The sequence below is a fragment of the Phoenix dactylifera genome, chromosome 18 (genome assembly GCF_009389715.1).
Source record: "Phoenix dactylifera cultivar Barhee BC4 chromosome 18, palm_55x_up_171113_PBpolish2nd_filt_p, whole genome shotgun sequence".
Lineage (NCBI taxonomy): Eukaryota > Viridiplantae > Streptophyta > Magnoliopsida > Arecales > Arecaceae > Phoenix > Phoenix dactylifera.
In genome coordinates, this window is record NC_052409.1 from 2678856 (window position 1) to 2693733 (window position 14878).

Here is a 14878-nt window from a genome sequence, read left to right on the forward strand (position 1 = left end):
ATGAAAGGAAATAAAGGATTAGAAGAGGAAACAGAAGAGAAAGGAAGGGCAGTTCCCCAAGCTGCCCAAGGGGCAGCTTCCTCGGTCAAGAGAGAAGCAAGTCGAGGCAGGGACTCATTGGGAGATGGCTGTGGTGGTAGATCTTGCATCTGTATTGGCTTTCGGCAAAAGAAGGGCGACAAAGCTTGGCTAAGAGAACTTAGCAATGAAAAAAATAAGAGATTAAGAGGGGTTTTCGAGGGGGCGGAGCTCAAATGTGGTGGCGCATTAGTCATCGATGGCAAGAAAAAAGAAGTGGGAGCTCAGTGGTGGATCAACTCTTGGGGGAGGGGGGAGGACTCGGGTATTTAAAGGGCTTCAGATAGGGGATAGACTTGGGGTCGTTGCACTCGCTTGTAATTCTTGCAGCGGTTGAGAGCGACCCAACGGCCGACAACTGTTCGAACATCCCACAAAATCAACAACAACCACTATTGCTGTGGCTTATCCATTCAACCGAAGAGGAGAAGAAGAAATAGAGGATTATGATCGCTATCCTCTGTGCCGATCATCTCGCTTTGGTTCAAATGCTAAAGTAAGTTAGGCATGCCAGCTTTAGTCCAATACGGTCTATTCTAGCTTGGATAGTTTATCCATTCAACCGAAGAGAGGGAAAAGAAGTAGAGGATTATGATCGCGATCCTCTGTGCTGATCATCTCGCTTTGGGTCAAATGCTAAAGTTAGTTAGGCATGCCAGCTTTAGTCTAATACGGTCTATTCTAGGTTAGATCTCACAAGAGTTGTGCCGGCAAATTCTATCCCTAATTTTTTCTCTCTTTCTTTGGATGGAAGAAGAAGCGAGCTGAATATATAGTCGCAGTTAAGCTGGTCTCCGATAGGTCCGGTTCGATATTTCTCTTTTTTTCAACTTTCTCTAAAGAAATGTATATCTTAACAAAAACGCAGCGGGAATGGACCAGAGATGGAAATGGAACGGAAGGCTTGACCCCAACGTCACGCACCAACAAGAGAGAGAAACACCATCACCACCACCAGCACGATATATCAAAATCACATCACTTCTGCCAGCAAAAAAAAAAATCACATCACTTTTGACCTGACAGTGGTAATTATATCTCATGGAGATTTCAACGTACACCAACCTCACTTCCACCCACCCCCACCTCTTCTTTCTCCACTGTAGAATCTTCAGTCTTAGACTTGCGTCTCCTGCTCGCCCTCTGCTTCTGTCTTTCCATCCGTAGCCTCCACTCCACTCCCGTCCCTCCTACGCCGACTAATATTCTTCCAATCTCTTCATATATAGCAACAAAGAACGTACTTTAAGGAAGGGAGAGAGAGTCCACGATCTTCGCGTGCCCGCGCGTGCTTTCCTTTCGTGCTGGAGCGCGTCTTCCCTCGTTTCTACTTTCCTTCCATCTCTTCTTCTACTTGCCACTTTTGCATACAAAGAGAGAAGGGGAAGAGATGGGAGAGAGAAAGGAGGGATTTTTTTGAGTGGGCGAGGGGGGAATGGAGTGGGAGATGGCTTGTGCGGCTAATAATAGTGATCAGAGCAACAGGGGAGAGGGGGAGGAGAGGAGGGGAGGAGGGGAAGGGATGACGGACGGGGTGTTGTACATGAAGGTGATGACCGACGAGCAGATGGAGGTGCTCCGCCGCCAGATTTCCGTCTACGCCACCATCTGCGAGCAGCTCGTCGAGATGCACAAGGCCGTCACTGCGCAGCAGGACTCCCTCGCAGGTGCCTCTCCTTCTCCTCCTCCACTCCCGCCCCGACTTCGCAAGATGCGATCTTTTTGGCTTTATCTCTCTCAAATGGGCTTCTTTCGGGCATTTTCATGGGAAAGGTGGGATCTTTTAAAGTAAGGAGAGATTCTGGGAGAAGCCTCTCTTAATTGGATCCCCTTTTGTTGCCTCTTGTTGGGGTTTTTGGCTGACTGGTAGTTGTTTGGATTTCATTCCTTGTGTGTTTTGTTCACATTCAGTGCTTTGTTTGTCCGGCTTTTCTTTATTAACTCCTCGTTCTGTTTTGCTCTTTTTTCATAGATTATGCATGAATTTGTTGCGTGTTGGATGGAGCCGAAGGCTCATTTATTTTTATTGCCTTTATGGAATTTAATGATTTTGTAGCATTCAGAACAAGTGCTTCGGCAATAGCATTTATTGACGATGCTTGTGCTATAAAATTCTGTTCACTTGATATATAGTTGTAGTGTGACTCCTTTTGGGCTTCATATCAGTGTAACTGTACATTTATTAAAAATGTCAGGGTTCTGCAGGATTTTTTTCCACAAGGTTTTTGCAGTATTTTTCAAGTTGAGTTATCCAGAGGGATCTGTCTGTCCATGGTATGGTGGTTTAAATTATCCAGTCTGAAGAAATACTTGGGATGGGAATTTTAGATTGTGCATCCTTTAGTTGCCCTTTAATCTTTGTAGTTAGATTATCTAGTCATATTATCTGCGAGTTTAGGTTAGTAAAGAGATATACAGAGGACCGGTGCATGTGGAGGACATTCAGTGTCCATCTGAATATGGGCTGCTCCTTTCTCAGAAACCTGTAATCAGAAAGTAAAACTGAGGATTGCTTTGTGTGGATTTTCCTAAACGAATACCTCTACTTCCCATATTTCTCCAGTAATTCTCACTTCTTCTGTTTCCTTTCTGCGAAATTTCGTTCCAAACAGACAGGATAGGTTTGTTGGCTTGGTTGTGGTTTTGTTTGGTCTGAGGCAGAGGTGTTCGATATCGATGGTCAAGTAAGAGTTGCTATGGATGTTGCTTCCACGTAAAATGGATCTGCAGAAGAGTTTGTTGTGCCAATCAACTATGATGTTGTAATTCTTTGTGTTCATTGTTATTCTAAATATCCTTCATGTTCTTAATAATGATATACATATTCGTCATTCTCTGAACTCTTGTTTAGATTTTTGTCACCTGATTCTAGAGAAGCCACTGTGCGACTGTAGTTTCTCTTTTTTTCTTAAACTTATATTTTGCCTTGTTACTTCTTTTCCTACCACCAACTTCAAAAATTGTCTAATTATTAGATTTGGACCTTGTTCCGTCTTTACTCTGAGACACCGCAGGTAGCAATTAGTGCTTGGATATCTTTAAAAAAAGAGATATTACAGAATGAAGAGATGCTTTAAGAGAGATTAAGGATGAGTTAGCTGGCAATATCATGGTTACAGTTTTGTTGCTGTCATGAGATGGTTGGAGAACAATGAACCATGCCTATTGATCATCATGAGACAACTCAAGAACAATGAAAGATGCCTACTTATCACTGAGGCAGTACAATCTTTTAGAGCTGCTACTTTCACAATTATAGCTATCCATTTAAAAATTAACACAAGAATGAAACTTTTGCTATATTGGAAATGTTCAAATTGACTGTTACATGCTAAAAGATTGGTAGGAGATCTAGGTCGAAGAAAATGAGTTAAGAAGGATACACGAGTGCGGGTTGAAGGAGCCTGAGACAGTAGTTTCAACTTTAAGTATGCAATCATGATAATAGAGCCTTGTCAAAGTCATCCAACATTTCTTGCAAAATGAAATTTCTCTGTAGAACTATTTTGCTTTAGTACTAGTTAAAAGCTTGGCAATCTTTTAGTTTTTGATTAATATGGATTATCTATTTTTCTTGTTAGAGCTATTTTCTTTGTATATGGAATGTATCTTAACTATGTATGCCAACACAAAGGCTACATTAGTGCAACTATGTTCTGCAATCCAAAGTTCTGAAACACCACTTCCATTCTGCCAAAATGCCCAGATGCATCAGTAATTGCTTACTCCCATCTTTTTTGATTAACCTGTATACAGGACTAGCTCTTGAACAGCTACATATACTATGTTGGATGAAAGATTGTGATGTCTATCACAATATGTCACAAGATACATCCTGATTTCTATTCTTTTCTGCAATAGCTTATATATTGTTCTGGACAATGCTGCAGCATTTAAATAACTCAAATGATCAACCTCCATCTTCCATATATATCATCTGAAAGGAAACTTAGAAAAAAAAATGAGGCCCCTCGAAGATCCTTGCATGGATGAACAGTTACACTACTTAATTCTACCTGTCTGTAAGAGTAGGCCACCCCTAAAGTTGATGTTCATGAAACTACAAGCAATATATAGCTACAACTTTAGTTAAGGTCCCTCTCTTTCTTAATGTGATAGATTTTCAAAAATTGATGTCCAGTATTGTGGATTAAGCAGGTTGGTTCCATAGGAATACTCTCTTAATTTCCTTTGGCTATTCTCGTTATTTGTTGTTTAGGAATGAGACTGGGGAGACTGTACTGTGATCCTCTGATGACACCTGGGGGCCACAAGATCACTGCAAGGCAGCGGTGGACTCCAACACCCATGCAGCTACAAATTCTTGAGAGCATATTTGATCAAGGCAATGGGACTCCAAGCAAGCAGAAGATAAAAGATGTTACTCTTGAACTGTCACAGCATGGTCAGATCTCTGAAACAAATGTCTATAACTGGTTCCAGAATAGAAGGGCACGGTCAAAGCGGAAGCAGAGTGCTGCATTACCAAATAATACCGATTCCGAAGTAGAGGCAGATGATGAATCCCCAAGTGAAAAGAAGCCGAAGTCAGAGAAACATACCCATGAAAGCCTGCCTTCAAGAATAGATGATATCTCCATTCATGGAACACAAATGAACCCTGAGTTGCGTTCTATAGATCTGGAGACCAATCCAAGACAGGGCATGTATGCATCAAATGGCATTTCAAGGTCTTATGGCACTTTAGGCCAAATGCCTTTCTATGAGAATGCTCTATCAAACTCAAGTAGGTTTAATCTAATTTAGTTTTCCTTTAATATTCCACTAGATATCTTTTCAGTCTGCTGATTGATTCTTATCATTGCAGGATTTGATCACTTGATTGGGAAGATGGAAATTCCTCGAAGTTTTAGTCCTTGTCAACAAGGAGAGAGCTACGACTTGATTGGGTAACATTCTAGTTTTAGTTTTTGCTGATCGTAGCTTCCACGCTGACAAACTGGTGATATTTCAAGGAATGCTAAAAATTGTTTGGAGGATTGTAGTATACGCTCCTCACAGAATACTTTCTACAACGTGCGCATGCATCCTGAGATTCTGAAGACTTATGACTGTTTGGCATCCTTTGAATAGGTTGCTGATTTACTCTTAATGCAGATCCTAATGGTGAAAAGATCCATTATTAAGATGTAGTCAGTCTTGTTTGATTTCGCTGCTACTCTGCTTAAATTATATAGTTATATAACTATGTTCAAGCATGATACTTTGGCACTAAACTTCTACTTTGATGATGGGGGAGCCGCACAAAGGAAATGAATATTAGAAAATGGAGGTTCGCAATGCCTAGACTGATATACGATCATGCTGAAACTTTCCAAGTTGGAAACCTCCATTCTCATTCCCCCCCTCCATAGCATCTAAATAGAGCTATTCTCTTAGAAGGTTTTTGGTTCCACAAAGAGTGATATCATGCTCGAATAAAACTCGACAGTTCTCTGTAAAAGTTATTTGTCGATTTGAAGGTTTAATGGAGGCAAAATTGGCGGAAGTAACAGAATGGTGAGCAGTCGTGATCATTTGCAAAAGATTGTCCGATCATTCTAGTACTCTATTGGCTAGTCATTTTAACATAACAAATCAGTGCAGAATGGCCAAACTGTTCATTAAGTGATCCATTCCACTTACTAGGGCATAAAGATTGCAGATATGCTGCTTCTATCCTATGACAAAAGTGGACGCTGGCAAGCCGTTGGGAGAGCAGACATCCAAATGTCCAAATCTTCACAATCCTTCTCTTATTTTTTTTATTTGTTAATTTTTCATATTTGTTGGTATCCGATCTCCCTTTGGATACTAGGAACAACAATGAAAATGTTCTGAAGTGCAAACAGAGACATGTTTAATAGCAAGTCCATTAGGGATCATGTCAGGAATATCATGTATGCATATATAGGTAATATGAACTGTAACTGTGAGAATAGCACAGACACTAGTAGTAGGGCTTCAAAAATGTTTGAATTAACTCGATCGAAGACTGCATGATCTAGCACAGTTCTGATGATCTAGTCAAATTGACCAACCATGATGCAGCAGGATGATATCACAAGCCAAATACTTGAAATGTCTAGATATTGGATGTATTGAAGATTCCAGCAGATGGATCTTGTACAGTCATTTGGAAGTCTCAGGGCAAGGATCTTATCGAATACCATAAAAATTGACCTCGTTGTGTAAAGCCAGTAGTCTTAAGATCAAAACAATGAACAGGGGATAACACATAAAACCATATTCCGACCTTTTAGTATTACTGTTTATGTCATTAAAATAGTGGACAAGGAACATGTGGATGACATACCAACATCTATTGTACTATTTAACATGAATTCTTGTGTTTGCCCACATTTCTCAGGGACATGAAATATTTCATTTTTTTCCCAGCTATATTACTTATGTTTAGTATCCTTTTGCAACCAATGATATCATTCAATATCTAGAAGCCTTTCCCAACATGAACAACCAGAATAATTTTCATATATGAATGTCTTTCAAACATCACCATTATGTATGTATGTATGTATGTATGTATGTATGTTTTCTATTGCATTCTTTTATCCATAATTTTTCAGGTCACGTGCTTCGCATATACCATATTTTACTGTCATATATAATTTGTAACTGAATTCTAGCTTCTTTGACAATTTGAGCTGCCAATCCACATCAATCCACATCCATTATTTACCAGTCTACTCTGCATTATGTCAAAAATTGGTTAAGCTTGTAATATCTCAGGATTACGTACACTATCGATTGATTGTGATCGATCAAGCTTACTCAGGCATGCAAATTTGCTAAACTGTAAGGTAGAATGTAAATACATAACCAGAATGTTTTGACTAGAATGTAACAAGTTATCAACCTGCAGAATTTATAATCTGAAGATGACTTGTGTTGCTGATGAACCTAAGATTCGATTGGAGTATAATATGGACATGCAAAATTTTCACATTATCGGCATACTACATTTTGACAGAAAAGCGAAAAATCATTCCCAGGCAATGCATTCTTGCATTAATGTGCTGTCACCATCTTGATGATCCGATGACAGCTGATTTCATTTAGGTAAACCTAGCTGCTTGGTGGAGCAAATGATAAAATAAAACACCACCAAACAGAGGGGGAAATAGACATCTATTTCTATAGATGATCAATGACCAACTAATTTTGTTGAATCCTCAGACTCAGGCTTGTTTATTTCTCAATCTCTGTCCAAGCTGAGCTCCAGCTAGGAACACTAGCACAGGCAGGAGCATAGCATGGACAGGGACTAAAAAAGGCACTTACACATCTATCAAATTCAAAAGATCTTATTAAACGAACATCATATCATTGCATCCAAAGTCTGTATGTTATTCACTCTTCAGCTCACTCATTGAATAGAAACAATGTCAGTCTCTCACCATGCTTACCAGAAAACAAAAATAAAAAGCATCACAGCATGTCAATTACCGTTCTTGCTGACTGATAACTACGGCAGTATATAAGAAAAATGTTTGCTCGTGTCATATCCACATTAGTCAGCATTAAGGAGAACCTACATATATCAAATAACCAAAATAAGTCATCTTTATTTTCAAATCGCTCCATAGAAAACGTTCACCAAATTATATGAAATTACCTTACTTTTCTGGTAATGCATCTATGTTAAACAGCCCTAGTATAGATATATCTACTGGAGTCGGAGTACAGAAGATCTCGAAGCTGCATGGGAACACAGGAGATGGAGTCCTGGAGAGTAGAATCCGTGTGATTAGCAACATGGGAAGCTATCCAATTCAGAATGTTGGATGAGTGAGAACAGTGCAGAGGGGGGCAAGTAAAAATCCTTCATACACAACCACCTTCTTCAGTCTTCAAGTCCCCGGTCTCTGGGAAGACTCTCAGTCAAACATGAAATCAAAGGTCTATGTTGCAGGACGTTTGCCAAATAGGCATTTGATGATGAAGTCAATGAACAATTAACAAGAAAATTGTTCTTAGCATCCCTAGTGGGTTCTTGCAGATTGAACAACGGATGCGCAGTTTATCAGGGACTGATCAGATGAGAAAGCTGACAAACGACAGCTATTCTCAGCAAACAGTCATTGATTTCTGATACTTGGATCCTGGACAATTGTTTGCAAATGTTGATTAAGATCTTTGAACAATGTTTCTGGATGTATTCCTGCTGTTGACCCTGTCAACATGGCAGCTACATTCTGCTTCAGGATAGCTTAAGCGACCTGCCTTGTGCACAGCTGCTCAGCTGTGAATACTGTGACGGATTTTTGATTCATCAGTAATGACCGCTGAGCTTAAAGCGGCTTGAAAGGGTGTCTCTTTTGCGAGGCGGATACGGGGCATGGGTCGCCTCCTCCTCAAGAGGGATTCGACCATGGTGATTGGGTGAATCCAGAAACGGGGGTGCTCAGTCGAGGATCGGCTGTTGCTCCACGATATTCGCAAGGCACTGGGGGAGGCTGACTCCTATCAGGCCACGCACATATATCGAGAGGCGAACGGTGCTGCAAATTGGATTGCTTCCTTTGCGTTTCAATATTCTGGAGGTTTCTTCTGGATAGACCACGAGGCTGTGCCTATGCCTTTACGCAGTATTTGTTTTCTGATTTTGTTAGATGTATCCACACCTGTATGGTGTGAGCCGCCGATGTACCAAAAAAAATAAAAACGTTAGATTCTTCTTTTCTAGCTGTGGGAATTTATACTCATATTTAAAGATGATTCATGGTCCCAACTGCAGAGGTATATATACTGGCTTTCCGGAGGTATCCGCTAAATGCCTGTGCACCTTCAGTAAAGTGTGCGTTTGCAGCTGTAGTTGAGAGTGAAAAAGATGGTCCATCTAGTGATTGGTTGCAGTAATTAACTGCTGCTGAGTATGAGCTTTTATCCTCCAAAAAGTCTCAGGGACTGGCAATTTGATCCTCCATTGCATTTGTTTTCGGCAACCAGGGATTGATGCAAAATGTTTTCTGATAACTCGACAGAAATTATGTCCGAATATTTGTAAATGAGATAACTTGGAGGGTCATTTGTCCACTAGGGCACCAAGCAACATGTACTATGAAACTCTTTCATTTTCAGAAAAAATAACAATTTTTTAGAACTTTGGGCAGCAAAATTTTATCATTTTAAAAAATAAAAAATAAAAGCAAAGAATGATAGAATTTTTGTGCTAATGCTGTCTCCAGTGTTAATCTCTGTCCGATTTTCCACTGTTTTTACAGAAAAGTAAATATACAAAAACAATAACAATACTAAATCTTGGATGCTTTTATCTATGACCTTAGAAGTACGGTAGAGTCTCCGTATAATAAAGAATCTTATGGAATGATCGTTTGTATTTTTTAAATTAAATTTGAGACTATAGTTCATATTTCCGCATGACAATCAGGCCTGCCATGAAAATGTAAGAAATGAGGTGTTATTAGTAAACCTTTAACAATCATTAACTATTTTCATATCTATCTTTTCATATATCTCCTATCATATTTAATAAAAACTTTCAGACAATCGTGGTTTATTAGTATATAATAAAACTAAGATTTGAGTGAAGAGATAAAAATTAAGTAGGGTTGATTCTGAGTTGGACTTGGGCATAAAACATCAAATTTTAAATAAGTGCGGCGAAAATTCTGATTAAAAATGAATATGATTTAGGTTCGAGGCCTGGTCTATGATCAGTCTTAGAATTGAGTGAGTAGGTGGTGTTGCAAAAAATAAAGAATTAGAAGGAATCTCAATATTTTAGAATTTGAAAGAATTAAAAAGGCTACTAATGAAAATTTATTGAAATAACTTTTTTGGTAGATACTTAAATAAGCTTTTATTTTTTCCGTGGCACATATTAAATACTTATGTATTAACAAAAGCTGTAAAACAATTGTTAAATTAGTTTTTAAAACAAATAAACATGCTGTTAGCCCAGTGGCCCCTAAAATTTGACATATTATGTTTAATAATTTTATCTTTTATATTTCTATACCATGACCTAAAAATCATTCTGAGATTTTACGGGCTAGTTTCATCGTCCTAAAGGGAACTTGGCAACGATCATCAGTTAGATCCGAAAGGCTCTAGGAGTAATGGTTGCGCCCACTCTTTGCTCCGAGATATCTGGACAATGATGAAGGATGAAGGGCCTTTCAGACCAAATATATTTTCCGTGAAGCTAATGAAGCTGCGGACTAGGTGACTGCTTATATAGCTAGTCACTCGGTAGTATTTTATGGGCTAGACAGAAAGAATTGCTTCTGATATTTTGAAGTATTTTATTTTTTAATTTTATTTGGTGCATCTGTATATGTTATGTATGATCATTAAAAAAAAAAAAGTTTCCAAGATCAGTACATGGCAAGGACAAATCTTGCAAGAATGGAAAACGTAATAAAAAGGAATAATGTCTGCTATATTCTGTCAACGGCTCGGGTCGTCACTGTTTCATTCTCTTGACAATGAATCCAACCGTTGGATTCTTTACACGTGGCATTCGGAGTGCTCACCCCCGCCCCAGGGGTATTTTGGTAGTTCGAGGATTACCGGGGAAAACGGCCCTGGTGGATGACATTCTATAAATAAATAAACATAAAGAAATGAGATAAATGCTCTCTCTCTCTCTCTCATGGGTTTTGGGGATCCTTCTGTCTTGCTTCCGAGAAAAATTCCATCTTTGGTCGGAGCGCCTCATCGAATTCCCGAGAGGGAAACCCTAATCCACCCTGATCGCGAAGCGAGGTAGGGATTTCGATCCTTCTATTCTATGGCTATCTCGGTCGGTTGGTTTGATCTCATGGTCACTTAATTATGTTTCGATACTCGGGAGAATTCCTTAATCCATCTCGAACTCTGAATTCTGGATTTAATTTGACTGCTTTTACCTTTAAATTGGTGTTTTATCGTAAATTTGCAAGAATTTGTCAGCAAGTTGGAATCTTGTCACCTTGTTTTGTTTATAAGCTCTCTGAAATGGCTTTCGTTTGTGGTTTTTGATCGCTGAATTCTTCCCAGAACTTTATGGAATTTGAAGGGTGGGTTCCAAGAACTGAATACTGATAGTGGAAATTGGAAAGCTAATTCCTTGACAATTCCGAAGGTTGTTTTGATGGGCTGAAAGAATTCATCATTTGAGGTCAATAAGGTCGAATTTGATACCGCAAGCTGATTCCAGAATTCGAATACATAAGTAGTGGATTCTGAAGGGTATTGAATGGATTCTTTTGATCTCAACACCCGCTTGCCTCCTCGGAAGCGACTACTTGCCGGGCTAAAGAAGGAGGTCTGTGATTGTGATTTCTTGTTTCCTTTTCCTTTCATTTCTAGTGATCTCAGTGCCCGTCTCCGTGATATTATCAACTCGGCCACTTCTTCGCCAGATGAGATCATTGAGGCGATCAAGTCAGTAGCTTTGGCCACTGCTGAGGTTGCTGCTGCTGCAAGAGCTACTGCAATGGAAAAAGCGGCTGCAGCTGTGAAGGCCAAGACTGCTGCCAAGAATGCCTTAGGGTTACTAGATTATATTTCAAGGAGTGAAACTGCCCGAAAGGGTTGCCCGGCCAAAACCAAAGCACGAAAGAAACACGTGGCAGTCAAGCTCTTGTATAGGATTAAACAGCCTGCAGGGAGCCAAGAAACTGATGAAGAATTGGCCCGGAGGTTGCATCGAGCTATGAACAGTTCCCCAAGAATTTCATGCAATAAACAGAAGAAGCTTTGTGGTTCTGGGAAAGAGGAGGTTCCTAAGGGTAGTGCTGTGTCCAATGGAAACTCAACTGCTTCATGTGATAAAGTTGTTCAGTTCAATAATGGACATTCTGTAGATAACTTGGAGGAAAAGATTGTGGTGTGTTCCAAAAATGACCTTTTTGAGAGGGAAGAGGATGAATCTGGCTGTTCTTTAGAAAAGCATCATCATCGGTCTATGGATAAAGGAAGTTCTGGTGGTAAAAAAGTGAAAATTAAGCAAAAGAAATTGCCTTTAAGTCAATGTAATGCCAGGGATCAGGGAGAATCCAAAGAGGCTCCGAGCTTTGTGGATCATTCAGTGACTGAGGAATCTGAGTTGGATCATGTAGAAAGACACTCATCATTCAACAATGCAAAACAGTCTGATGATGGGCAGTTCTCGATGATAATTACATCAACATGGAAATGCAAGAAGCTCAAGATGTCGCAGTGTTCTTCTGATAGCAAGATCTTGCATGCTCTATGTTCAAATCCTTCACCTACTAAGCCCTCTGGTATGGTTAAAGTTGATTAGTGAGGTAACTTTATTTTTTAGATAGATGTTGGTGTTGGAGCTCTTGTTAGCTTTAAAAGCAGCTGGAGAAATGAATATATGTTGAATTTTGTGTCCTGGACATAGATCTGGAGAAGATGTCTTATGCTATATGGTTGCTTGTTTTATGATTTCATTTCATACAGGGTGCTTGTTTTCTGATGTCATGTTCTATAGAAGGCTTGCTTCTTTTGTTATGTTCTAATGTATCACTTTTTATATACCTTTGTGCTATATGTTATTGCGAAATTTGTTGGAGAAAATCTATTATTTGTTATTGATGGATGTTATTATTTTCAAATTCATTGAGTTCTCCTGTATCACGACTCGTAAGAAATACATAACTGAATCCAACTTGTGCGGAGTGATCTTAATAGTATGTTGGGTTGTCAGCGAATTAGGAAGCAATAAGGAATATGAGTAGACAAATTAATTGAATTTCTATTACAGAGGATGTGTATCCGGAAATCATACTTTGTGCTTTTGTACTTTATGGACAAAGTGTCATTTTCTACTTTTGGGTCAAGTCATATTGGCTTATTAAAATCGGTAGTTCGGATTAATGTAATTGCATTCTTTATGAATGTTTATAATTCTAATAAAGTCACAGCTGACTTAAACTGAACAGGGACGTCTGTTTTCAATTTAACAGAAGCAATATTCAGTGACAGCCCTTTCTTGGTGACTTCATTTTGGCTTTGTCGAGTAAGAGTTAATCAAAGTGACCAAGAACATCCATTTGCAGTTGGTGACGCAACTTAAGTTAGAATAACTAGTTTACCAGCGTCAACTGAAGCTGGAGGTGATCAGAGGAAGCATAGGATATTGCTCTTTCTTCCAAACGGCAATTTTTTTTTTTGTGGGATATTACTCTTCACAGTCTCAGCCGTCTAGGTGAATGCATATATCAAATAACAGAAAGAAATGGTAATGTGCAGTCAGGAATGCCAAGTAGATTGCTTTTTACAATTCTTTTAACTCTGATGTTTTGGTTATATCCCAATTTATCCATCCATTTAAGAATACCACGTATTCTAGTAAAGTGTTAGCAAGTTCTCAAGCACGAGAAGGGATCACAAATGTTGGCAGGGCAATTGAATTATTTTTGAAGGTAATATTTACAACTTTTGAATCAATATAATGGGCTTTGGCTTATGGATACAGGTCTACTTGAATCATAAGAAAGAGTGTGGCTGCATGTCGCCTATGCTGAAGTCAACGATGGAGATGAACTTGAGATTGCAGAAACGTTGTTATCGGTGACTATTTAAGTCAAAATTTTCAGTTCTTGTTTTGAAGAACATATTGGCCCTCAGCCTTGGGCTGAAAAATTTGGACCATTTTGTTTCACTTTGTATATTTTTAGCTGAAATTGTCTAGAAGCAGAAAGAATTGACTCAGATTAAAGAAGATACATAAAATAGGTAAGTAACCAAATATGTGACAGATGTGGCAGGTTCATACAGGGAATTGTGGAATTGGTAGCATTCAGGCTTAGTCTGAGCACCATAATTAGTAGAAGATTTTTTATATAGAAGTTTATTGAGGAATCAACTTCATAATAAGGAAAAAGGCACATGCTCATCTCCAGATGGAGATAAACCATAATAACTAATTACTCATGGAATATTTGTACTTATTGTTAAAAGTGCATAAAACTCATGCACTCATGTTAATGGATTTTAAGTTCGTCGTGTTGCATTCCCCATGGCCAAGACAATTTTGGGTGTGTTTTGCAATTATCATGCCTCCTATTTTATGTTGACTCCTGATAGGGTGATATCAACGTATCCACCTGGTTTCTTTGTTATTCTTCTGATAATGATGGCTGCTGATCTTCAAGGCATTTTCTGCTGCAGCTGTTGTTGTAAGACTGATACTTCTGTACTAAAATAACATATTTGTAATGTAATGTGAAATCTTGTCATACGAGGCAAAACATTATTTATCAACGTCTGCATTTCATATACTATGTTGTATGTCACTTTGTTTTCAATGTTCAAAAAAAGGAGTGCATGGAAATTTTTGTGTCGAGAATGGTCTTCTTTTATGCATAGTAGCATTTGTTCTATCTGGATATGTTAGTAGTCGTAAGCGTGAATGCATGACCCAGGTGGTAGGTTGTATAGATCTGGAAAGTCAAATAGCATTGCACTTCTTGTTCTAATACTTTAGTATACTGCATGCTTGATTTACTTTTATTATTTTCATATCTTCCATCATCCAAGTTAAGCAAGATATAAGTAATTGCAAATTTCCAGCTGAAAATTAGTCTGATCTCTGGCGCCGAAAGCAATCGGGCTGCAGATTGAGTGGTTGGCTCATTAGAGATATCAGAACATAACTTGCTGTTGATATAGTGATATTCTGGTTATAGTTTATGACTACTTGAACCAGTCAAGAGGTCTTTGTTAACTAATGAATAAAATATGCTCGTGTAGCAATATATTCTCAAAGGCATCATTCTTTAGCTTAGGTAACCCCAGAGATTTTGATGGAAAGATCGTC

The 14878-nt window shown here is 38.8% G+C and overlaps 2 protein-coding genes across 2 annotated transcripts; both read left to right on the forward strand.

Annotated features, from left to right (window-relative positions):
* Positions 1-1167: 1167 nt before the first annotated feature.
* On the forward strand, positions 1168-5948 carry LOC103723261 (WUSCHEL-related homeobox 8-like). The gene is made up of 3 exons (XM_008814140.4): positions 1168-1745; positions 4298-4825; positions 4907-5948. The coding sequence occupies exons 1-3, from the start codon at positions 1514-1516 to the stop codon at positions 4990-4992; spliced, it is 846 nt and encodes a 281-aa protein (XP_008812362.1). The 5' UTR covers positions 1168-1513; the 3' UTR covers positions 4993-5948.
* A 4726-nt stretch (positions 5949-10674) lies between these two features.
* Positions 10675-12655, forward strand: LOC103723269. Its single transcript, XM_008814150.3, has 2 exons — positions 10675-10830; positions 11104-12655. The coding sequence occupies exon 2, from the start codon at positions 11303-11305 to the stop codon at positions 12350-12352; it is 1050 nt and encodes a 349-aa protein (XP_008812372.2). The 5' UTR covers positions 10675-10830; positions 11104-11302; the 3' UTR covers positions 12353-12655.
* The last annotated feature ends 2223 nt before the right edge of the window (positions 12656-14878 follow it).